Below are 26,897 nucleotides of genomic sequence, written 5' to 3' on the forward strand. Positions count from 1 at the left end.
AACACAAATGAAGGCTTTCTTTCTCCAGGGCACAGACAGACGTAATATCTCTCTGAGACGAAACAGCAGCTAAAAGCTTCAGAGCCATCTGCAGTTTTTACTATCCCAGGTGAGATTTCTGTCGTTGGCTGCGTCTGAAAACTGAAAAACACAGACGATTTCTCAGGCACATCCAATGTGTAAAATACGAAGATGCCTTCATGTGTTTTGTGGTTTCTTTAGGAGGCAATTTGATTCTCACTGAAAACAAGGCATTCTGACGTTCATTTTAATTCACTCCACTTATAATGTTCATCCTATAATTTGTACAGTATTAAAAATGCACCACTGATGTGACTGTACATCACCACGAGTCATAATTTCATTATTCCAAAGGATTTGTTCCCTTATACAGCATGTCTGTTGTAACTGGTCTTTCCTGCTGAATCTGCCCGTAAGGCCTGATAACGGCTGGCTGAATGCGGCATATTCCTTCCAGAAAAGCCATTAAAGTTAAACACTGTCCTGGCAGCCGCTTTTCAAGTAATAGTCGTCCCTGAGAGAATTCACCTTGCTCTCCAGGTCTCCACTCATTGTGTATTTATTAAAAGGGTACATTTCTAGCGGGAGGGGGACTCTGGTCACTGTAAGCTACTTGATTCCCAGGACTGAGGATTTTCTGCTCTAGTATTAGCGATTGATTGCCTCTCTACAGTGAGTGGATTTCTGCATTTCTGCTGGCCGGGACCCCGTGTGCTGCAATATAATTAACCTTCACTGGAGGGGAACTTTCCATTGACCCACCGTCTCCCAGCCCGAGTCTGAATTCATAAGTGGACTGAAACAGGAGACGGGACGACAGATGAAGATTGTGGGAAGGCCGTACGGAGATGGGAATCTATGGATCCATCGATTTAGACAATTAAATAGCACATTTCTGATCAGCGCAGCGTGCGGCGGATCAGCCGGAGGATTTCGAGTAAAGATGTTCACATTCTGCTGCCGTTTCATCCCCGTCGATAAAAGTCATTGTGATTCTGCGCAGGAGCCTCGTTCCTCTGTGTTCAATGATGCAGCACGTTTATCTAGATGAGAAACGTCCATATCGCAAGCATCTGATTTCAGACCACCGCCTTCCTTGTTTTCTTGACATATTGATCACGATTGTGTTTTTTAATCAAACCGCGTCCATATGGCCAATTTGTACATTTGGGTAGCTGTTGGACACCGTCCAGACTAATATGTGTAATGAGCAGCAGTGGTCGAGCGGACGCTGCTTTCACAGTGACATTGGGATGGAATGGCGGTGCTCTAATGGACTCATTAGTGGAGTGCGGCTGTTTGCCTCTGTGGGCCGGCGGCGGTGGCGGCAGCGTGAGTGTAGGGCATTTCTCTCTCCCAGCACAGCACAACAGGCCATTAATCAGCCGGGAGGCACATGCTGCCCAGACATTTGCTTTGCCAGTTAAGTGCTAATGCACAAGCAGCATTCTTCATCTGAGGCACGCTATCGTCATACCGCACTGGTTTAAACATTTAGGGGGAAAAGTACACAACGATTCACTAAAGAATGATGCACATCAGGAAACTGCTGAATGCAATGTGAACAGTGTCAGGTTGAAGGATGCAGCAGGTTATCACAATCTGGTGTACTTTACTGTAACTGTACAGCATCACTCCACCACTGCCATCCAGGCCAGTGTTATTTTAGAATAAACGATAAACGAGATGCGATTATAGTTTTCATGAAAAATTGTTTTTATTTCTGCACTTTGCTTTTTCATATTGATTTTAAGGATTTAGAATCAGAATCATTTTAGAATTAGAATTAGACTTATCACCATCTATGCTTACACACTCGAGGAATCTGTCTTGAGCTTCCAGTGCCCATTCAGTCCTGCTAGATAATGATAAACAAACTTGACTTGCTGTCCTCGAAGGAGGCTCGGCTGAAGCTCCGAGTTAGAACCCCTCCTATTTTTTTTTTACATATGTGATGGAGAAATTAAGGAAATAGAGGAGGAGAAGGGGATGCCGGAAGAATTGTCGCTGGAACAGTGCAATGACTGCTGCTTATATACACTCGTAGCCATGAGTGACAGGACTGAATGAACTTCATATAAATAACAGACAAAAAAGAAAACGGACATTATATGTATAGATACTGTATGTATATTGCTATATACAATTATACAAGGGAGTGTAAATAAGAGGTATGTTACTCAAAATAAATATAAATAATATAAATAGCTGGGTTTTGCACGTTTTTATTGGACAGAGGGGGACATTTTTTATTTTAGATATTTATTTTATTTCAAGTAATGAAAATGTTTTTATGGTTTAGGTTTTTTGATCCAGACAGCTGACCTGGCTCCAGACCTGATGTCCTTCACGTGTTTTAGTAATGACCTGAGGAAGAACTTGAGGTGGTTTTACTGCAGTTTTTGTGTGTTTTACCTGTAAAATGACCCAGTGCCCCTCTTTCGCAGCCAGATCCAGAGCCTGTTCTGCCACCACCTCCTGCCCCTGGCCCAGCGAAACGTTGTGGAAATTTCTGCTGTCGAACGTGTATCCCAGTTTTCTTCCTGAAGGATGTTATTAAAGGACAAAACAGACAGTCAGATCTGAAGTCATGTGAGGTGTTCTGTGTGCAGTCAGTAATTGTCTGGTGTGTGATCTGATCAGTCGTGTTTAATCTGATCCCTCACACTCAGTCGTTCACGGACAGACACAGCAAGACTATCAATAAACCTCAAATCGGCCTTTGAGGAAAAGTCTGGACACAGTAATTAGCCTGCTTACACCGACAGACTCTCTCAAACACATTAAGTTTAGTTTAAGACAGCAAATACACAGAATGTATTGGTCTGATCTGTAGGCATCTGCTGATCTTAACAGGGTCATTTTGAAAATAACAAAATGACATTTGGAAAATGCCAAAATGACACCTTAGCTTTAAAATCACACGCGATTACTGCAGCATTTTGGTGAAATGATGTAAATGGTCTTCATTTCGAGACCACATGCATCTGTACCGTGTTTCTCCACATCCTTCAGCGGGTCGACTCCAGGGGACAGGATGAAGAACATGGGTGTGGCGGCTCCAGACTCCTCAAACGACACGGCAAAGTCCAGCGAGCGCCCCATCACATACTTACTGCCCAACTTCTCCTCAACAAAATCTCTGAAGGGTGAAAGAATTGGGATTTGACTTTTTGCAAACTGATGAACTCATTATGATCACCTGTGTCTCCCTAAAGGTCAAGCATCATGGACTGTAGAAACACAGAGCTACTAAATCTATAAAGCGGTAATGAGCGAATATAAAGATAATGTAGAAAAAAAATACTATCCATTGACTTGGCTGTCAGAAGATTCTGGGACAGATTCGATTGAGATCTGATTTATGAACAAATGACTCTTATTGATTTGAATCAGTCTGACTAAATGAGCAGAATCCATCAGAGCTTCATCGAATCACTTACTCGAGGTGTCGATTCACTTTTTTTTTTGTAACAATTTTTTTCAGTTAATGAAGCAAGTGTTTTGTATGAATGCAGCTAATCAAAAACACAGATTCACACATTCCTGGGAAAACATGTCTGAAAACACTGAGGTGTGATGCCGAAGGACGGATTGACATCTGACCTGACGGCGTAGGTCATTCTGTCGGGCCGTAGCGCTCTCATCATGCACAGCCTCTGCAGCGACGTCTTGTTCTTCCACTCCTGAGGGAACTTCTCTTTCTCCGGACACTCGGACTCTGAAAACTTCTTCCAGCGTTTAGCCGATCCTTCAATGTCACGGTCCAGGTTATGAAACTCCTCCATCTTACTGAGGGCCTGAAACAACATAAGCACATTTTCTATTAAATAAATCCTTAACGAGATAAAATACTGATTACAGATACCACACAAAACCAGCGGAAGTGAAAAAGGTTCAAAAGGCACTTGATGCACAGACTGGACTTCAGATTATTTGAAATAGTCCTGCGGTGTGGCAAATGAATTTTTAAAAGTCCAAATATGTCACGTCGTCTCAGAATTAATATGAAGCTATAGAAGCTGCATGCATAATACTTGTAAAATAATTAGCAAAAAGCTGTTTAAAGAATCTTTAGCTGGAGTTTAGCATGTCACGCAGCAGGACTTTCTGAATATATCTGATGTCTCAGCTAAGCGTTTCATCAATAATACAAGTGTGACTCATTTAGTATGCATTATTTTGCACGTTGCTGAGTGGACGGTGTGCAATCTTATCAAACGTTATGATGACAGACATGTAAGCCCTGGACAGAATAAAGAGCTCAGATACAACATTGTCAAAGCTCTAATCAAATCGAACTACAAAGTAAAGTGTCTTTATGGCACAAACTGCTGAGTAAACATGAATGTGTTTCTTCATAACGCAGACTTTCAGAAGCGCTTAGGCAGCAGAACAGAGGATTTCCTATTGCGCACTTATATTTATCTCCTCTCGGAAGAACAACGCTGTGACATATGCCGTTCTTTCATACGGAGTCTCAGCTCGACCCGAAGGTGCCGAAAGCGGCGGGAGAATGATGACGACTCATAATCCCAGAAAGCCTTGCTTATGGGAAACACTATATCTTAATGGCAGACTTGAGCACATTACGGACTCATGGACTCTTAAATGAGATCAGATTTACATTCCCATCGCTGACGATGTGCTGGAGAACAGCAGGAAACATCCTGAAGATTCGCACCGAAGGTGAAGTCAGTCGTTTAGAAAGCAGTAAAAGTTTTCAAGACAGAATAGAAGAGATAGGAATTTCTAGATGTACAGCAGTGCACTTTATAAACTTAAGCGATGGGTTTCTGTATAATTACTATTCATTCCTAATAGCAAAATTCTAATATTATAGGAACAGTTCAACAACAACAACAATATATAGGGCCACACTTTAGTTTGGAGACCAATTCTCACTATTAACTATTAACTAAGACTTTTGACTTAATAAACTCATAATTTGCTGCTTATTAATAATTAGTAATGTAGTTTTTAAGGGATCTAAAATATGGTCATGCAGAATACGGCATTATTTAAGTACTAATAAACAGACAATATGCGAGTAATATGCATGCTAATAAGCAGAGGCGGACAAAGTACACAACTTCCTTACTTGAGTGAAAGTACAGATACCACTGGTCAAATACTACTCCATTACAAGTGAAAGTTGTAAAGACAGATTTTTACTTAAGTGAAAGTATGGAAGTACATGCTTTAAAAAAAAAGTACTTAAGTATCAAAAGTGAAAAGTAAATTTTTTTATTGTCGCATTGTTGTATATTTACAATACCATATGCCACTAATGCAACCTACTGAATACACTGATTAGCTTGTATTATCTTTGGAATTAAGAGCTTTTATGTTACAAAACATATTAAAATCTTTATTTTTATTTAACACTCCTACAGCTACACTGAACTCATTATAATACTTGTTTAAAAGTTACAAAGTTCTTTTTCAAAGAGATATTGAAGTCTATGATATGGTTAATTTTAGGCAAACATTGAAAAGAAAACAAACTATAGGTTACTATAGTGAGATAATAGTAAATTTGTGTGATTTTACTGCAAATACCATAGTTATGGTTACTATAGTAAAAACATGGTTAATTTTCCAAAGGGCTTTAATGAGTTAACACATGCCTTTTTAGAGCGCTTTTAGCTGTGCAGTAGCGCGGACGTTTACATTAGTTTAGCGGGGAAGATCCCGAGGTTGCCAGATTTGCGTAACAAGTTTCAGCCAAATGTCCATTCAAAGCTAGGCGGAAAACTGCAGGCTTAGAAATACTGTAAGACTTGGCAACACAGGAAGGTCCTGGCAGATCGCAGGCCGGATTTTCACAGAAAAAAAAAAGTGTTAAGTGAATCTGAAAATGCACTCATTGTAAAAACTGCTACATATAACGACTTTCTACTTGGGGACCTTGATATAAATGTAGTTGAGTAAAAAGTATGATATTTGTCTTTCAAATGTAGTGAAGTTAAAGTCGCAAGTTTCCAGAAAAAATAATACTCGAGTAAAGTAGAGATACTCAAAAAGTGTACTTAAGTACAATACTCAAGTAAATTTACTTCGTTACTGTCCACCTCTGCTAATAAGCAACTAGTTAATAGTGAGAATTGGTCCCTAAACTAAAGTGTTACCATATATGAATAATAATAACAGCAACAACAATAACAATGACAATTTATTATTATTATTAACAATAATAGCTGTTGTTATTAGTAGTAATAGTATTAAAGCTAATATTTACTGTATATAGTTACCCCAAAAATGAAACATTTGAAAACAAAGATCTCATGTGGAATGTCCGAGCTTCTGTTTTTCATACCATGAATGTGAATCGTGATTTATTCAGCAAAATCAAAAGCAGCAGCATAAAAGGATCTTGACGTCAGCTTCAACTAACAGCTTTCCTGACATTAAAGCTCATCTCGCTTTTGAGCAGATTTGGTGAATGTGTTTGAGCAGCCAAATGAACCTATATTAACATATGATGAGGACAGAAAGTTTGTTCAGAGATATGATGATGCTTCTGCTCCCTGCGGCCACATTTTCATCCTTTCGTACAAATGAATAATAGAGAGTCATGAGCAAAGCAAATCAAAGATCAACGCAGACACTGACATCCTTCACTAAAAGCATTACACTGAGTAACTCACTTTAATTCCTCCCCAGGAGTGGTTGGACAGGAAGTCGACGGGTGACGTCACACCCGGCAGCACCGGGTAGCGCAGCAGGAAGTCCAGCTCGCGGGGATTGATCTCTTTATTCATGAGCAGGACCTAAAGCGGAGATAAATGCGTGTTTAAGAGAAGCCGGAGGAGCCGTGGCATATGTTCTGGTCTGGCGAGGAAGCGGAGGCTCACCTGGAAGGCCAGCTGGGCGGTGTAGGTGAGTTTGTCACACTCGAAGAGCCCGCGGGTGGTGTACTGGAACACCAACGACGTGATGCTGTCGATCAGATTTAAGACCCGTTGTTTCAAGGTCTCGTCCGGGTCGGCTTTTAGTACGGCATTTTGAAACACAACGTTGAAGGCCTGGACGTGAGGAGCACACAAACGCACGCATTACAGGAGGAGAAACACAGAGAAAGAACTTGATTTAATACTCTTCTGCTCTTCTCTCATTCTCTAATGAGACACTTTTGTAACTAGTTCTGGGGAAGATCAAGATTTCTCTGCATACATTTGTACACAAAGGAAAAGGCAATTATTTTTTGATAGCTGTAGATTGTATCATGTCAGCATGATGACTGAAAACACAAGAAAACCAGCTTACAAATTAACTATACATTCATAATCTATTCTCCATTTATGTCTGCAAAGCTCTTCTTATGAATATTAAAATAAAGTGTTTCCAAAAGAATTCTGTGCTGCATTTAGCGGGGGAAAAAATAAAAAGTTTATCCTTCTGGGTTTAAGTCTGACAATAATATACAATAATATACTATAAGAATTGATAACTTGCATCTCAGTGATTCTGAATGATTGCATCTGAATGATTCAGATGCTGGAAGCAGCGTGTTTGCTTTTTGCTGGCAACCAGTGATGACGTGTTGCCTATTTATTATCTTTGTATTATTTCATGGTACACAGTCTAAATCTCATCACATTCAGTTCGGATCAAACGATAGCGCAATATAAAACATAATAAAGTATAATAAATGTAGCCGTAGTGATCCCTGTGTTATTAGCTAGTGTAGTAATACACTGAGCATCTATAGAACATTATATTAACTGCTGTAGTTCATCACGGCTAAATAGTTGTGTTAGCATGGGACAAATTCAGCTTCATAAAAGCAGGAGAGAAACACAATAACTAAATCCTGGAGCACAGGGAAATAAACAACAGGTTTTTAAGAGCTCAGGTTGGCGCTACCTTGAGAGAGAACTGGTACATGGGATGGATTTTATTGAGGTCGTTCATGATGAAGTATAGGAGCGAACCGCGGGCCGCCGCCGGACGGTAGTGTTCCCGCGCGTCATTGATCTCAGCCTCCGTCACCTTAGCCTCTTTCACCTGGAGCGCAGCAAAACAAGATCAGGATCATTATTAATGTCTTAATATGTGCGTTAGTATGTATGGTAATATGCTGCTGAATTTCATCACTTTCATGACTAATAAGTCAAATAAATATCAATAAACAGTTTGACAATGGATTTCATTAGCAATTAATCATGCTTTCACAATATATACATATATGTACATATACATACAAATGATCTGTAAAACTTAAAATGTACTGTATTTTTTTAGCAAAATTCTGGCAACCACAGCTGTCAATTGTTTACTGTAAATCACGCCTGGGAAGATGTTACTGTAGCTGAAAACCCAAGAACACACCTTGACTTCAATCTCGGCCGCCGTTCGTTTGGTTATCTCCAGGTTCTCCACCAACTCGATGTCTCCCAGGAAGTTTCCGGACGCAGAGGAGAGCCGTGAGAGCAGGTTGTCCTCCAGAGTTTTCAAAGTGATTTTGAAGCCGTTCTGCTGCTTTGTGAGGTTCGACTACAAAGTAAAAGACACAGAAAGACGTGTGTGGAAGGATGTGTGAAGATTGGTGAAAACAAGAGCCAAGGGGCAAAGTCATGGACATGAGAGAGCATCTGAACAGCTGCAGAGATCAATATATGCAGGAGAAATGAAGCTAGTCTTTGCGTGGATTAACGGACATCAAAAACCACATCCGCCAGCGTGTGATGGGATTGTCAATGCTGATGGATCCATTTCCCACGTTTGGATAGAGAAACAAACACACACACACACACACACTCTCGCTGATGATCTCAAATCAGAGAGCTGTCATCGCTGGAGCGAGTATTGAACCGTCAAGACAAAACTCATCCCTGAAGAGGTCAATCTGCAAAAAAAACTCAAGCATAATAACGTCGCTCCGCCAGTGACCAGCAGAGCTTCTGTGAGACTCTTACAAATAACAGCGCTGGAGAAAACAGCTGGGTTCAGAGACACGACCCCTCATCAGAGAGGAGGAAAACAGGTATGTTCAACTATCCCGTCCTAATGAGTCACTCATTAATGATTACATTTCCACTGGCATCTTGTGCATCCAATTAACCCAGACCTGCAAAACAAACAATTAACTAGCAGCCCCACGCTTATTGTGAAGAAACTCAGTACGCTTACAATCTCAGCCGAGTAACTATGCAACCCAAAGTGACGTTGGTCAGATGATTTCAGAGGAGCAGAGTGGTCCTGCTCATTAGACGAGACTGATGCGGCTCTCCACTGATCACAGTGACATTTACTTCATCTAATGGCCCTGGCGGATGTGCAGATCTCATGCTGTAATAAGATAAAAAAAACTGCACAAGTTTGCTCAGCGCAATTATGTCGGTACTGCGTGATGTAAAACAAGCCAGGGATTAAAAACAAACCCTCGAAAAAACATCTAAATAAGAAAGCGCATCCCCGCGGTGCGGTTGCATAAGATCTAATTATAAATCCAGCAAACACTGACCGGAGTATAACGATCAGCGAGCGAAACTCTTCGTCTCCCTCCACGTTAAAGCAGGTGCTGAGGGATTGTCACGCTTTTCTTGCAACTTTCAATATTAATTAAGATGACAAGAGAGTTCAGTAGCGTTTCCCCATCTTTAGGATCTCAGCTATGAAACACTAATTAATCAAGCTTCATTAAGTAACATTTCAATTTTACGGAATGCGCATCTCAAAATAACCGCATTCCCTTCCTGTCAGTTATTCAAAAACACTTCTTCAGTTTGTTGTAATTTATTCTCAAATGAAAGCTTCAGCGTCTGACAGACATTTTAGAGAGAGGAAATGAAGTGAGAAGTGAGAAACTTAATGGGGAAGTTCAAGCCTGTGGCACAAACGCTTGCTTGACCATTCCAGCTAATTACTTACAGTAATGTTATGCTAATGTACTAATATACATGTGCGTATGTGTTGGTCATTAAAAAAAAAACTGCTCAGGGAAAGTGTGCTAATTATATACATGAAAGTGCAAAAAGTAAAGCACCAATTACTCTTTTGTAAGTAAAGGTGAGAAGACAGAGTCGAGCTCCGGAGCCTCAAATACGCATGCAGAACCGCTATGATTGACCGTTCTGGCCGTCAGCGCATGATGACTAATTATCTTTGAGTTCAGCCAATCTAGACCTCAGAAACTGATGAATCCAATTAAGCTCCAAAACACCTGTCAAATACCATCTACTTAACCGTCCCGCAATTAAGCGTGGAGAGAGTGATCTGATATGGCTGTGATGTTCCTCAGGGAGCGTCTGATTGAGAGGAGACCGATGTACCTTCAGCTCCTCCAGGTCAGGTCTCTCCATGCTGACCACGGCCGCCAGCAGCTGGTCCTCCAGCCCGTCCCGTGTCACCGTGAAGTTGACCAGCGTACACTGAGCCTGGAGCTCTGGCTGGTAGTGAGGGTTTGCCAGCTTGGTGTGAAGGATCAGACGGAAACTGGGGTTGTACTCGCACTCCTTATCGCCGATCTTTATGTAACTGTAGCGGATTACAAACCAGAATCCTCTCATTATTATCGGCTTCTTTAGAATTTTTTCTCTTACATACAGCAAACTTTAGTTTTATTTCTATCTATATTCTGAAGGTTTGTTCATATATCATTCACACTGATTTATGTAACATTTTACTCCTAAAAACAAGGTGAAAATCTCTTTGTTTTCTGTCTGTTGACACTAGTTTCTGTTTTATGGAGTAATAAAAAGAGAAATACAAAATCCTCATTATATATCAACAAAATCAAACAAGAATTATGAACCTGGCTTTACCCAATGTTCAGATTTATGTTCTAGACATTTAAGCAAATCAGTTTGCATATTTAAATATATCATGTCAGAAAACTTCTAATACAAATCTGTTTATCTTAAAGGGGACATCGGATGCAAAATTCACTTTTACATAGTGTTTGAACTGAAATGCGTGTTGGCAGTGTGTATACACAACCACCCTATAATGATAAAAATCCACCCAGTGCTTTTATTTAAATCCACAATAATAATGATCACTTTCTCAGATCAGGCTGTTCTGAGATTCTTGGCAGAGTGACGTAGTTCTGCACAGGCCCCTCCCACGATTGTTGATTGACACGGCCGTTTTACTTTAGACCCGCCCTGAGTGAGCTGTACACAGTTCGCCATTGTTTCGACCCCGGAGCAGGTGTAGACAAGAATGTCTCCTAAGCGATTGAGGTGTTTTGTTGTTAGATGTAATAATGAACATAGCAGTCGTAATTTACTCCTGACATCTGAGCCGCTGAAGACGCAGTGGATTACGTTTGTTTTTGAAGTGACTGCGCCTCCTGATCTACCTAAATGTGTCTATGTTCACACGAATCACTCGTGATCCAGTTTCACCTACAGAAGAAGTGAGTATAAGGTTTTTTTATGAATCTTTGCAAATCAGCTTTCCTTATAATGTGCTAGTTAGCAAGTTTCGCGGCTAAATGCGGCTAAAGTTTACAGTCTCATGAGAACGGCTCGTCACCCCACGTAAGAGAGGGGTGGGGTGAGCAGAGCTCATTAGCATTTAAAGGGACATGCACTGAAACGGCTTGCTGTAAACAAAGCTGTTTTTAACAGGGTAAAAAGGGTTTTGTTTTACACTACCATTGAGAAATTTTAACCAAAGTATGTTATAGACTTTTCATTAAGACCCTAAAGAATCATATCAACTTGTGGAAAATTGACATCCGATGACCCCTTTAATGTACTGTGCTTAATCAGCAAGGTTAATATAATTCACCTGTGCTGTTTTGCCTTAATAAAATATGTTTGAAGAGTCTAGAGTCACATTTTACCAGCATATATAATGATAAACATGACTAATAACTACATAACACTCTCACCGTCCTTTCTTTATGGTTTCACGTCCAAGTAGCGGACCAAGCACTGGATCCACCGCCTCCTCCAAATTCTCAATGAGGACGACTTCACCTACAGATAATGCTCTCTCGATGGAGTCCAGATATCTGCATTAAGACAGACACACAGTAAAGCAGACATCAGTAATGAATCAGGTTGAGCAGATTTGGTGTGTATGCAGACATAATGGGTTTTCTACCCTCTCTGTCCAATCCTGATGATTCGCAGCTCTTCTCCGTATTTGTTTTTGATCCATTTGATTCCCTGCAGTTGTGGATCCACCATAAGCGGCCATCGTTCGCAGCTAGTGAGGATGGTGGCATTTTCAGTTGACATCCGGTCCGCCGGCAGACCCTCGTTCTGCCAGCCTGCGATGTCAGCGTCATCCGTCAGCATGTTCAGCGGGTCCAGACCCTGAGTGACCGGGATCGGCACCTGCGGGAAGAGCGATGACACTCGTAGACTGAACCCTCACAGAAACAAATGACACCGATTAAGAGAGGAATGAACTATCCTGTTGAAACCCCCCCCCCCAAAAAAACAGCATATGCTAGTTAGGTATGTTTTGAAACATGGCAGCTGGTTTGAGCTGGTTTAAGATGGTCCTGAGCTGCTTATAACCTGGTTATGAGCTGGTCCTGAGCAGGAGCTAGTTGCTCAGGACCAGCTTAAACCAGCTCATAAGCAGTTTAGGACCAGCTTAAACCAGCTGCCATGTTTCAAAACATACCTAACCAGCATATGCTGTTTTTTATTTCAACAGGGTATGCTTTAGATTTCAGGTGAAAGCCACACTGGCTTTAATCAAACATATGATCTCTTATTCTGTTAATCTCAAACATCTTAAAATCTCAGTTTTTAGCATTGCCGGTGGGACAGACCTTGAGCTGGCTCAGGTACGGCCTCCAACTGTTGTCCATCAGCTCCAGGCGGTAACGTTTGGTAAAATAGCCCAGATAGGAGACGAAGGCAGTGATGAGGAGCACATCTCCACACAGAGTGCTCTCCTGAAGCCTGAAGCTCTTCACCGCCTCTGCCCAGCGCACGTTCTCCGACGCCAGACCTCCAACCTGAATACACACAACTCTATGAGTCGATAATAGCATTCAAAACACTCACAAAAACAAGCTCTAAGTAAAAGTAATAAATATATATTATATTAAAGTAAATGACGTGTTCAAAGACTTAAGCTGTTTCTATTTGCCGGAAACTCAGAATCACAGTAATTTATGTCTGATAAACCTTTAAACGTTGTGGGCCCTGAGGTTATTAATCAATTGTATATGCTTTTGTTGAATCCATCAGTTCACATTAATTCAACTTCTTTTTTTTAAATCTTGGTTAATAGTGGAATTCATTGTGAAAAAACTACATTACCCAAAATGCTATACAGAAAATCCCACCAATCAGAAAGTTCAAATGTATAGTTTATATATATATATATATATATATATATATATATATATATATTAGTGGTGGGCCGTTATCGGCGTTAACGTGCTGCGTTAACGTGAGACTCTTATCGGGCGATAAAAAAAAATATCGCCGTTAATCTATTCTCAAAGTTGGGTTGGGAGCTGGGTCTATACTACGCAAGCTATGATGACTTTCACCTCGATATTTTAGCGCGGATGTATACCTAGCCGAATTGCACTGTAGGGGGCGAGAGCGAGTCTTCGAACCTGTGTGTATGCCTGCTAACATGGATGCAGCTATGAAGCCGCCGGGTTTGCTTCAGGGAAATTTTTTTTTTAAGAAGCTTCCCAATGGAAATCGGCAAGTAATTTCTGTCTCTACGTTACATGGTCGCGCTCTCTGTATCGCGCGCACAGCGGAGTTCCGCCCCGGTTCGCACACACACACAAACAAACGTAAGCGCACACACAAGTGAGCACACTCCCACTCCTATTTGTAAATATTAAGCCGCAAAACGTCTATCTAAATATGACTTCTGTGTGTCTCTGTGTTAATGTATGGCACAGACGCACGGGTTTGTTCACTACTCATACAGAAGACCGCGTTACGCTTGCGGCGATATTAACGTCTGTCGTCTCACTAAATGAGGACATAAATACATGAACAACATCTCCAGAACTGCTCTGAGAGTCACTTCATGAGCATTCGAGCGTTTCATTTGAGAAAAACTATCCTCACGGCAACCCGTCAAAATAAAAGTTCGGTTTCACTTGAAGACATTGGGCAGAACGTAATAGACTACTACTACTACTACTAAAACTATTAAAACCTTATTTTTAAGGAATAATCATACAATGTCTTCAATGTTATTATCAATATTAAATTCTTGATGACTGCTAGTTGTTTACTTATCTACTTGGCAGAATTCAAATGAGCCATTTTAATCTAGATTAATCTAGATTAATTCCAAGATTACAGTGAGATTAATCTAGATTAAAAAAATTAATCTATGCCCACCACTAATATATATATATATATATATATATATATAAAATTAACAACCTTAAATTAATAGTTTTATATTTCACCATCATTTTTAATTTGACGTCATTCACATTTTATGTCATTTGCAACGCTTTATGGGATTGTAGTTCACGTTTGTCTTTTTGTCTGATTTTCAAATACTTTTCCTGCTTCAAATTAAAGTCTGTACTGTTGTGATTCTTCTCATAGCTGGTTGGTTTGGTTCACATCTTATAACGCTTTAACCAAGATTTGGGAATGCAAAACGAACGTGAAAAGTACTTCTGGTACCAGTGCCATTGTCAAAGTGGACAGCACTAATGTAGCTTATTATGAAGTGCAACCTTTCGGATTCTAGCCCAGATCTTTAAAGGTGCAGTATGTAATTATTTTGATTTTGCTTGAGCAGCAACAACCTACAGTATTCTGAAAACTTTATTTGCATGATTGTGTCTGCTGCCCGCAGTGGTGTGGAAATGACGCACTTGACCTTTAACCCCTGGTCAACACCAAACCCCTCACACGTGTTCAGGTCACTGGCGGATCACTGCTTTACAACGCACACTTATTCCCAGATCAAACAATCACTGTAATGAATAACTCCAGCCAGTACGCTCCAGGCAAAGCTAGCGCTGCTGCACGTGTTTGTTTGTGTGATTTCCTGCTGACTTAGTAATGCTGCATGCTTCAACGGACAGCATAAATGACTTATTCTGGGGGTTTGCTGCATTTTAATTATTATTCAGAATTTTCTTCTGTTTCGCTGGCTCATCAGATTTTTCTTAATTAAGACAGGAAGCAGCAGCTCTGGCTGTAACGTGGTGTTGACGCGTGCAGCGCTGGAGACTCACCAGGCGGTTGGCGAGAGCGATGGTGCGCGCCGTGGTCTCAGCCTCCTGTTGGCACCGCAGCTTGTCTGCTGTGGCTTTCTCAAACTTCGCCGTCAGCTTCGCCAAGTTCTCATTAAGTTGCTGTCAGGAGAAGAACACAGACAAAGGATGCTATAAGACAAAACAGGGTAATGAATTTTAATCTCTAGCTACTTGGAAAAAAAATCTTATCTGCAAAAACTCAGGTGATACAAACAAACAAATAACTAAAAAAATAAATAAGGACTTGATTTTAATCTACATCAATATTTTAAGGAAAAGTTTTTCAACACTTTCCACCTTTTGCCTTCAATAATTCATTTTAAATAGAACCGTGGTGTGACGAATTTTAAAATGTAAAATTAATATAATATTAAAAAAGAACAGTTAATATGAATCTATTTAAGCTTCATGCATACTCATAAAAGTTTGATCAATTAAAAGTTTTAAATGTTGACTTATCCAGTCAAATTTCTCGTGTTTGTAGCTGCTTCATCTGCACGTGTTCACCAGTGTTAATAGGGCAGTCAGAACAGTATAAAACTCTACTTACATTGATTTTTGCCTTGATGACGGAGAGTTTCTCCTGCGCGGCGGCGAGTTCGGCGTTGGCTTTGCTCAGGGCTTGTCTCTTAGGCTCGACCTCGCAGTAAACCTCATAAAATGTCACAATGTTGATGACCCAGGAGCAGAGGCCAGCTGCCGCGTTGGATTTGGCTGCTATCAGCTCAGGCCTGAATTCTGGGTCCGCTAGGTACGGCTGGATGGCTTTAAGACAGTTCTCGTGGATGTTTTCCTTTTTGAAATTGATCAAGGCATCGAGGAAGGCGTCCACCTTAGCCATCATGACTTTAGCAGCCTTCCAGCTGCGGTCCTTGGGAACGCGCCCGCCAGGGGCCGCGAGGACCATCACAGCAGCTGTGACGTTTGTCACGGCGACTACAGGAGAGCCGAAAGACTTCAGCTCTGTCAGATTGTTCTGAAAACAAGAGTCAAAACAAGATATACCTTATATATACATTATATATAAATCCATCGTCAATAATGCACATGTATGGTGAAATCATACCTTGTTGAGAGTGTTCAGAGCCTCTTGTGCTGCTATGAGCGCAGGTTCTGCTTTAGCCAGGTCCTCCTCACAGTCTCTCTGTTTGCGCGTCACCTCCTTAGCGATGCAGGCCACCTTCTGCTCCTCTTCATCAGCCACCGCCTTCTCCCGTGCCACCTTCTCCGTCTCCACACCCACAACCTGGATCAGCTTATCTGCGCTCTCGTTCTTCAGCTTCAGCTCCACTTCCTGTGCCGCCAGCTTGGCCTTCAGATCATCCACCTAAGAGAAAGAAAAACAGCTGGGTATTGGGATGAGGTACATACATCAACAATATGTGTGTATTAAATAGAAATATAAACTACTGGTGGTGACTACTTTAAACATGGTCTGTCATCTAATTTATCAGAGACCATGAATAAGAAACACCATGAGAACTAAAGAACTAAGAACTAAAATGCTGCTGCTGCAAAAAAATACTGTTCATGATACCTAATGCATTAACTAATGTGTAACCTATAGAACCTTTTTATAAAGTGGTATCATAATATTATATGTGCTGTATTTATTCCCTATTAAAGTTTGTTGAGCAAGTTAATGAACTTGCAGTTATCAGCTAATTGCATCAGCAGTTGTTCTGAATAACAGCCTATTTGTTTTTGTTCTACACTCATTGTTAAATCCTATTAGTGATATTATCAGAGAAATGAGCGCTCAAAGTTTTAATTGATAAACGACAATCACTCGATTGTGAAGAAGCACTGTTCACAGAGATATGATGGATGAACGTTTTTTTTTTAATAAACTATTTCTGTTTTCATACGTCACAATGGGTTGAGCTGCTGGCACTTATTCAAACAAAGGCCAATTGGGAAAAACCAATCAGGAGATAAAACTGGGCGAAATACGCAATTAGCTGAAAACTGTTGTCAGACGCAATCCAAAGCAACACGACACGGCTTGTGAAGCAAACAAACAGTCAAATACGGCTGTTCTACAGCAAACTCCTCTCGAATCTGTTTCCTTTCTCCAGACTCCAAATGAGCTGATTAGCCTTAAGAAAACGAGACGTCAGGGATGAACTGCCCTCGGGTAGCGAAACCCTGCAATACCCACAAAATCAAGTTGCTATCATGTGGGTAATTAAACTGATGAATAGGAGGTAAAGACGAAGGAGGACTAATTGCCCAGAAAGCGCAGTCAGACAGCGCTCTTATGGCTTTTGGTGGAAGTCTCTCCCTCTCTGCTCCTGAAACTACATGAAACGCCTAATGATCCTCTTCAGTCTAAGAGAGCAGATCATCCTCACAAGTTCACATCAAAGAGCACGAGCCTAATATTGCATTGTTAAAATACCGTAAATCATCTCAAAAGAGACCGTTTGAGATGAAAAGGCAAAAGAACTCTTAGATAATAGACTATTGGCTCTGCTGTTATCACCACAAAGCTGGACTGATCTCCGTCATCATCATAAAGAAGGTTACATCATAAACAACATGCTTATATTGAGCGAAGAAAAACAATGCAGATTCTCATTTAGACATGAACCACTTAATGAGTGGCTATAAAACGGATAAATCCACCTCTACGCCCCCAAATGTGGGCAGGGACCAAATAGCTTGAATTGATATCCGCTCTCCGCTAATTACATGTTACGGGGTCCCACCTCAATAAAGCAGCCTGGAGCAGCACCAATAAACTTTCTGCCTCATTAGCAGCTACTTTTAATTTTGATTTCTAGCCAAGCCGGCTCTCCTCTCATCGCTAATGTAATGTAAAGAGGTTATTCTGGTGGGCGTGGATCTCTAACAGCACTATCGGATATATCTTGCGTATGTGTGAATTCTGACTTTACATTTCCCCTCCCGTTGCTTGCAAGCGCAATCTCAGCGCACAAATGAGCTTTCTGATAGCTTTTCCACTGAAGGGAGGAGGGACGAGGATGAAGCGCTGAAGCCATTACCTGAGAAGAGCGTTTGAGCCGTTCTGCACCGGTGGGATTAACGCGTCAGGAAGCATAAAGCAGCTCAAACAGAAGGACACATTAGATAAGCCATACTGTCTCAGTCATAATAATTAGCACAGTGTACCTGAGAACAATATTATTGCTAATAAGAAGATTTGCTGTAGAAATTGTGAACCGTGTCACTCATGCAAAAGTCACCGACACGTTGCTAGGGTGTTGCTATGATGCTGGTCTCTATGATAGTCTGAGGCCACTCGGAATAGACAATGTTAAACAGAATGAAATTATTCTTCGCTACTATTTTCATCTGTTTTCACTTCTGAAAAATTTCCATTTCTGAACAGACATTCTCATAGTTTGAGGTTGTAAAAAATGGTATTTATAAGTCATGTTAGGATAGCCTCACACTTGACTTAAATCCTAAAACATACTGTTTATTTTATTTTTAATAATAGTAGCTATGCATAATACAAGTTTTTTTTTTTTTTTTTATTGAATAATGTTATTAATCCTAATACTACGCTCCAATCATTTTGAACAGAGAGTATTTTTTTCCAGAAAAACAAACAAACGATTAAATAAATATAATAAGTTAATAATTAACTAGCTAACTGACATTGCTTCACACAGGGTATAACTTCATCTCCAAAAAAATGTTTGAAAGTGTGTATACTTTTTTTCCCTACCATGAATCACTTGTGCTGTTCCAGGTCAAAAATGACCAGTCTTCAACAAATTATGGTAACACTTTACTTAAAGCCTTTATGTATAATGCATTATAAATGTTATTTAATGCATTATAATTATTCATAATGAATTCCAGAAATGTTGGGATGTTTTTTAAATTTGAATAATATACCTTTTATAGCTAATCATGTTACAGACCTGATGTCTATTAACTTATGATGTTCTCCCAGCTGAATCTTTTCAAAATGTCCTGCTTTTTCAGCCCTTTGTTGCCCCCGTCCCAACTATTTTGAGACCTGTAGCTGGCATCAAATTTGAAATGAGCTCATTTTGTGAATAAAATTGTAAATTTTCTCAGTTTAAACATTTGTTATCTATGTTCTATTGTGAATAAAATATTGGCTCATGTGATTTTAAATTCTTTTAGTTTTCATTTTATTAAAATGTAAAAAACGTCCCAACATTTCCGGAATTCGGGTTGTATATTATATCTTGTCGTACATAATTATAACCGAATTTAAATGCATAGTGTGCAAGTGATGTTATAATGTATTAACTGTGGTTTCAATTATTATTCATGAGATTGTACAATGTATTATAAGGTGCATTACAAGGCATAATTAATGCATTGAAACTACATCATGCATTATACATAAAGGCTTTAAAGGGATAGTTCACAAAAAAATGAAAATGCTGTCATTAATTACTCACCCTCATGTTGTTCCAAACCCGTAAGACCTTCATTCATCTTTTGAACACAAAATAAGACATTTTAATTTTTGGGTGAACTATCTCTTTAAGTAAAGTGTTACCCAAATTTCTTATAAATTAGCACAGGTTTTGTCTTTCTTTTTGAATCTAATTTATGGTAGGCCTCATCGATCCGAGCTTATGTTGCTCAGTTTTCCAGTGAATATTGACAAAATTACCCACAAGTAATGCTTTTTTTCACTCAAAAACTGAGGTCTATTAAGGTCTACAATCAATCAGTTCCAAAAAGAAACAGAAAACCTGAGCTAACTGAAAGAAAACGAGGTGAAATCTACTGTACTCTGGGTTATGGGATCAAATCCTCAACACTAAGTTTGAATAACAGTGACAGTATTGCTCACCTTACATGCTAAAATTATACAGTAGGCCATAAAACCACATGACAGAAAATAATGGCATTTTCCTAACACAATAATCACAGATCAATAGAAGAAGCCAGCAGGCTGACCGGGTGATGTTTTTGACAAACTTTCTCCAATAGCGGTGTCAGGTGAATTATTATTATAAATGTATTGCAGATATCATTAATGTTTAGTGTTTTAATATAAACATTTTAGAAACTAGTCTGATTCAAAGGGGAATCAGAAGCCGATCCTGACTGGATGAGAGGAGGAGCTGGGGATGGAGGAGGGTAATTAGCTATTGAGCAACGCCAAAGCTGCTGATAATACTGAAGGACCTTATATATGGGTGCTGTGATGGGTGTCGCATCCCTATACTGTAAGTAGACGTGAACTTGACTAACGTGACATGCCAGAACTAACGCTACGTTGATTTCACTGGAAGCAGCCAAATAATCATAAATGCCAGTAAGTTAGATATTTATCTTGTCATTTATTATGCTATGCTGAGTGAGTAACTCCGGGTTTATAGTTAATTAATGTTACACGATAAGGGCCTGATTTTGAACAGGTACACAAAGAGACGCACCTGAGCCGTCGTACTGTTGAGCTTCTCCAAGCCATTTTCCAGTCGCTCCATCTTGGAGGTCAGATCTTTCTTCTTGAGCGCCAGCAGGTTCCCATACAGCTTGATCTGCTCCAGGAAGGACTTGGGCGTGGTGTAGTTGTATCGCCGCTCGTTGGCCAGGTAGTCTTTTGAAATCTTGTTCACGCTAATGTGTACGTAGGCCATGAATTTACTCACCGAGTCCTTCACCTCTGGCTAGATCAGTGAAAAAATGCAGTTCATACATGAAATATAATTACCAGAATATTGCCAGAAATGTCATACTACTGAGTCGTCACAGCCATTTCATTTTCCCCTGAAACATAATGCAGAAACTGACTGCAAAGCGCTTGGCCAATCTAATTATGTTCTTCATGACTTCAGGCACCTCAGAAAAATAAATAAAAATCACACTGCATTTGCTCTTGAATGTATTAGATGACTTTGAGACGCATTACTGCAGTAGGAGAGGTGCGTTTGTCTAACCAGCTGAGACCTTCAGTGCTTTGGATTGAGGGAATCATGATAAAACCATTTGATGAAGATTTATTGTTTCTGAGCTGATGGACGTCTCACCTGGATGTGCTCCACGTCCTGCAGGAACCTCAGGCTGACCGACTCTAGCGCCTCCTGTGGCCACTCGTGGAACCAATCGATGGCGGTGCAGTTGACCACCGCAGGAAACTTCCTGCTGCGCACCCTCAGCTTACTGCCCACCGGAGAGAAACACAGCGCCACCTGCAGGACAACATCAGTGTTGGTTAAACGCCCTCCCAAAACGATCACAGGGAAGCGGTGTCAGTTGTAGCTGGTTGGTTGGTTGGTGTTTTAATTTTATACCAGCTTCCTTGGCTATTTTGCCAAGGAAGAAGAGGGCACAAAATCACTTGGGATTTTGTGCCCAAGAAGAGGGCACAAAATTACTTTCACGGACTTTTACATTAAAAGTTCCCTCCTGGTGGAATGACCTGCCCAACTCAATCCAAGCAGAGTCCTTAGCCATCTTCAAGAAATGGCTAAAACACATCTCTTACATATTTATTTGACTCTCTAGCACTCTCTATTCTAAAAGTCTTTTATCTATTTGTTAAAAAAAAAAAAACCTTTAAGACTTGCACTCTATTTGTTTTCTAACTGTTTGTTTCAAAAACAAAACAACAAAAAAGACCTTTAACGCTTTTTCTATTCTATCTATTTTTTCCTTTTTATCTACTATATAACAAAAAAAAAAAAAAACCTTGCAACATGTACTGCATTAAGCTAACTAAGACCTGTCGTAGCACTTGCTTATTATTGCTCTTTTGTTGATTCTGATTGCTTCCATTTTTTTGGATAAAAGCGTCTGCTAAATGACTAAATTTATTTATTTTATATACATATACATATTTGAAATAGACTTAAAATGTATTGTTTCTATAGGTACAACCAACAACTTTACATGAATATTTTTTTTAAATATATATTACTCTATCGTTTTTAATTTGATGATGTTGTTTGCAATGCTTCATGGTATTGTAGTTCTTTTCCTCACTGAAGTCGTTAAGTATACAGCCTTGAATCTTTGGCTTTTGTCCCATTTCAAATACTTTTTTGCTTCAAATCAGTCTGTAATGTTGTGATCCTCCTCCTAGCTGGTTGGTTTGATTCATGGCTTTTAAAGCTTTAACAAAGACTTTTTAAAAAAATCATCCATAATCCATACAAACGCCCACCCACCCATCCCTCCAAACATCCATCCACCCATCCATTCAGCTGTCCACCTATGCATCCATCCATGCATCCACCCCTTTGTGCATCCATCCGTCCACCCATCCACCTATCCATCCATCCGTCCATCTGTTCATCAATACTAGCCCTCGGACAGACCGCCTCTCTGTTTGTGTTGATCTAGTCACATTGCGAGAGCCGAGACTCTATGTGTGAAACATTACAGAGGCAGTTCGGAGCCTAATCGTTCTCACAGGCTGTGGGAGTATAAAGGCTTCATGAATCACTCCTGCTCACATACTTTGAGTTGCCTACGGACACGGTCGATGAAGAACTTCCAGCAGTTTTCCCTGGTGTCCATCAGACCCTGGCCACGCACTTCATTCCTTAAAGAACCGATGATGTTCTCCACCTCATCATCAGGGAAGAGGTCTGGGATTTCACCTGTGATGAAGACAAAACGATGATGATGGACGCAGAGCAGTCAGACAGATGCTGGCAACATCTGAGAGTAAGATATCAGTCTTACAAAGGAATATTACAGCACTCTGAAAGACGCAAACAGCCAACGGCATTATAAATATGCCATAGACCATAGGAAAATAAAGCACACTGAAAAATGACAGTAGGCCATGATTTAGACTGTAGACCTGGGAAATATAACTAACACAATCATATGTCATGCTTAGAAATGATTGGGTGATTTAAATAAGTGAAACCATCTTTTTAACCAAATATTCTCTTTGAAATGCAGATTCAAAATGTTTAAGGCAAGTAAAGTAAAAATTATTATAATTATGTTTTCCACACAATTTTTCACAAGATGAACAATACATGGATCAATATATTATTTAAAAAGCAACAATTACCTACATACTGTACTGTAATTGTTTGCTAAAATGAAATGCATATTAGTAATAAAAATGCATATTAATGATATTCATTGTATCATCATGATTTTAATATAGTTATTAATACTGTTGTTTGTTGTAAATAATTTTTTTTTAAATAATGTTGTAAATATTTTCTTTCTTAATCTTTTTTTTACTAACATACAAACACTATTGGAGCAGTTCATTTAACAGTGACGATTCAAATAAATGATTAAATCCATATTTAATCATTTAAAACGACTAAGGAATTAATTCAAATGACAACCGCTTACTAAAATAAAATTCTCATTAGTAGTAACAATGCATATTAATCATCATCAATTTTATATTATATTTTTATTATCATTATTTTTGTTATTGTTGTTGTTAATGATAAATAATGGTAATATACTTGTATTAAATACATCTATTCTTTTACTAACATGCAGAAAAGCTATTGCACCAGTGAACATTTTCAGATGATTCAAACTAACCATTGAATTGATTTCTTGAAACAATGATTCACAGTAATTAATTTAAAAAAAAGAAGAAAACTATCGAAGTTTAAATCAGAGACACTGTTGAATCAGTCTCTGAACTCCTTCAAGGAAGGACTGTAAAAGTAGTCTAATGACTCAGTCTTATATTTCCTTCATATTTCCAGCCATATCATCACAAATATACCCCATGCATATCATTTGGTAGAGAAAGCAAGCTCTACGTGATGCAAGTGGGCACAGACATACACAAAGCTTACCAGATGCTAAAAGGTCGTTCACCAACACAAGGAACTTCTCATCTGCGACCTGGGCATCTGTCATGAGGAGGACCGTGCCAATGTTCTTCACGCCAGCTTTAATGTACAACGCGCCCAGATCGCTCTAAAAATACACAAAACAACAGTCGTACGCCATGAGCTCCTCGTCCTGGAACAGTCCCAGCAGAATACTAAGAGATGAAACATTACAGGCATGAAGGCTGATGAGCTCTGCAATCTCATATTGTGCTCAAGAGCTCCTCTGGTAATTGCTAATTATTCCATAATTTTTTCAGACTTTTGCAGGGCCGAGTGTGAATTTGCAGCCGAGTGATCTATACTCTGGCGAGGAGCATTACAATGAATATTTGATAGGGCAAATAGCAAGCAGTTTCATTGGAGATTCAGTGTGATTCAGAGCAATGGAAGCCAATCTGCAAGCATGTTTTGTTTTGGTTCGGGATAATAAACGGAGCGAACCTTGAGATCAGGGATGCCGTATCCTTTCTTCAGCGTGATCTGAAAGACCTCCAGGGAGCTGATGAACGCAGCCAGCCTGGTCAGGCTTTGCTTCCCGCTGCCGCCCACCCCGACCAGCAGAGCGTTTCCCCGCGGAGACTCCAGGATCCGATTGATACGGCAGCTGAAGCAGGAGAGACGAGGGTCAGAAGGGTTAAGGAGATCAAGTCATGCGGAGGAAGAATCAAACTTCATTCTGCTGAGTAATGCCTAACTCCATGAAAAGGTTTGTTCTGAAAAATCAACCACTAAGATTAGCTGACTGGCTTATCAATGGATAGTACTTATTATATAGTGTGCTTAATGCTGATTAATACATAGCAGGACAATCCAATGACAGCAAAATATGCTGAAATGAAGACTTACTTTAATTAACTCAATAAACCTGAAAGCAGATTTGTATATTATTCTGTCAGTAGAGTTTAGAATCGGAACAAAAGCCAAATATCACCAGTGATTTGGTCTGGATGCAAAACTGCGTGTACATAATTTAAAAATCAGTTAGTTGGTGGGTTGCTAGTCAGTTGTTGTAATTATATTGTAATTATACAGAATTTATTAGTTCATATATTTATTTACTTTTTTACATGATCACCAACCTATTTTGGGTAAAAGTAGGAAAAATAAGTTTTATTTATTTGGTTTCAGTGTTTTACTTTTCAGTAATGTAAATATATAACTCATTGTTATGTTCTAGCCTTGTTATATTTATCTTTCAATAAAATTGGTATGCCCTTAAAGTTTTTTCTCTGTGGTATCAAAAATGGTACAGAATATTGATATTGTTATCATATCAAAGTCATAAATTAAATTCCCCCGGTGGAAGTGCCACCATAAATAGACACTGCTTGAAAATGCACTGTTAGCAGCGGACGTTCAAAAACAACGCAAGACGCACCAAAGAGACCCGTCTACATGCGTTTGAGTGCGAATTAAAAACGGCGAATTTATAGATACATAATAACTTTTGTTAAGTTGATATCAAACTTTCTCAGAGGGTTTTAGCATGGGTTTTAGTACACTAACGTGACTGATCCCGAACTGTTTTCTGATATATGTCGCACAGTCTAAAGTAGTGCCCAGATGTTCATCCATCAGCAGAAGCTCTTTCTGGCTCGCTTACATATGAGACATGGCATCCTCGAACAGAACAAGGTTTAGAGCCGCATTGACTTCATTGTAGCTGTCAAGAGCTTCCAGCAGGGTCTTGTTCAGGCTCCCCCAGGACTGCACCGCCATGTATTTGGGTTCACCGATGCCCGTGGCGAAATGGCAGTACATATTCATGGCCCTGGTCTCCTCTAGGGTCTCCTCCATATCCTGGTGGGAATAAAAAGCAGCCTTAAAACTCCATGAAATATTAAAAGGTGAATAACTAAGGTTGAGCGCTGCTGCCTTGGGAAGGAGCTCATGTAAATCAAACGATCGCCACCCTGAGAATTCATAGCTGTCTGAGATCTTCCCCTCTCCAAAACCAATGGAAATCGGTGTATTTCACTTATTGATCAACATGTGTGTGTATGTCAGGTGCTTTAAAAGCAATCAGAGGTAAAGAAGGAAAGTGCGATTTCTCTCCTTCACTTTCCTGCAGAGAGTTCGCTCATAAGCCTCAGGAGGAGCAGGACCGCCAAGAGAAAAACAGCAGAAATAATTGTTTTCCCCAATTTGGTGGATGGCAGGGTTTTGCTCTGATTAGCATTGGCCTTTAATGACTCTCTCCAGTCAAACAAACTCTCACCTCGTAGAACTTTTTCACTGTTTCTGACTGCAGCTTGTCAAAGATGTCGAAATCTTTGTCTTCCACCATCTTGTCGCGGTAAACCCGGTCGGACTCGTGAAGGTAGATCTTCACCAGGTCCTGAGCAGTCTTCAGACACTCGCTGGTGCAGAACAGGATGCCCTGAAATCAAACGGACAAACCGCAATAACAAAGAGTTATCGTTTCTCCAGACATTTCAAATGTCAAACTACTGCAAAACATTTTTGTATGCATCTCAGTGGCAAAGCAATAAAACAAAAGCATAAAGTGCAGATATCATTACAACTCAACAGAGAAAGATGCTCAAAAACACTGAACTGTTGGAGTGTAAAGAGAGAAGAACAAACCATTGCTTTTTGACCACCAGTGGTTTTGGGAAAGAACTACAACTGATCCGTCTAATACCATATATTGCACCACTTTAAACTCTACAGTCTTCTAAAGAAACTAAGAGGGATTTCAGGCACCAGAACAGGCGTAGTTTTTAAATTTCATCATTATAAAACATTGACATCCTTTGTGTCAATGTACTAGAGAACACTGCTACAGGTCTTTAAAAGTGACCGAGACACTATCATCAATGTCCAAAATAAGAAGATTAAAAAAATTGACCCGGGAACCTCGGGTAAGAGCAGTAGTCATCCTGCATGCTCGAATGGATCCCTGAAAGCAT

At 39.8% G+C, this 26,897-nt stretch overlaps 1 protein-coding gene across 5 annotated transcripts in view; it reads right to left on the reverse strand.

Moving 5' to 3' along the window:
• Window positions 1–26,897, reverse strand: part of dnah9 (dynein, axonemal, heavy chain 9) — a 105,810-nt gene that overhangs the window by 17,158 nt on the left and 61,755 nt on the right. For 3 of the 5 annotated variants that reach the window (XM_058793329.1, XM_058793327.1, XM_058793330.1), the window contains exons 42-62: window positions 26,204–26,365; window positions 25,589–25,785; window positions 24,427–24,589; window positions 23,947–24,070; window positions 22,619–22,761; window positions 21,187–21,348; window positions 20,593–20,826; window positions 16,260–16,520; window positions 15,744–16,169; window positions 15,173–15,292; window positions 12,764–12,952; window positions 12,082–12,317; window positions 11,867–11,989; window positions 10,299–10,503; window positions 8,356–8,520; window positions 7,891–8,031; window positions 6,879–7,049; window positions 6,672–6,794; window positions 3,628–3,821; window positions 3,015–3,163; window positions 2,437–2,564 (exon numbers count right to left, since the gene is read on the reverse strand). In XM_058793329.1, the coding sequence (XP_058649312.1) occupies window positions 2,437–2,564; window positions 3,015–3,163; window positions 3,628–3,821; window positions 6,672–6,794; window positions 6,879–7,049; window positions 7,891–8,031; window positions 8,356–8,520; window positions 10,299–10,503; window positions 11,867–11,989; window positions 12,082–12,317; window positions 12,764–12,952; window positions 15,173–15,292; window positions 15,744–16,169; window positions 16,260–16,520; window positions 20,593–20,826; window positions 21,187–21,348; window positions 22,619–22,761; window positions 23,947–24,070; window positions 24,427–24,589; window positions 25,589–25,785; window positions 26,204–26,365 (3,816 nt within the window). Of the gene's footprint in view, window positions 1–2,436; window positions 2,565–3,014; window positions 3,164–3,627; window positions 3,822–6,671; window positions 6,795–6,878; window positions 7,050–7,890; window positions 8,032–8,355; window positions 8,521–10,298; window positions 10,504–11,866; window positions 11,990–12,081; window positions 12,318–12,763; window positions 12,953–13,521; window positions 13,816–13,870; window positions 14,016–15,172; window positions 15,293–15,743; window positions 16,170–16,259; window positions 16,521–20,592; window positions 20,827–21,186; window positions 21,349–22,618; window positions 22,762–23,946; window positions 24,071–24,426; window positions 24,590–25,588; window positions 25,786–26,203; window positions 26,366–26,897 lie in introns of those variants that run through there. The other 2 variants (XM_058793331.1, XM_058793332.1) reach the window with 2 other exon arrangements.

The sequence above is a fragment of the Onychostoma macrolepis genome, chromosome 12 (genome assembly GCF_012432095.1).
Source record: "Onychostoma macrolepis isolate SWU-2019 chromosome 12, ASM1243209v1, whole genome shotgun sequence".
NCBI lineage: Eukaryota > Metazoa > Chordata > Actinopteri > Cypriniformes > Cyprinidae > Onychostoma > Onychostoma macrolepis.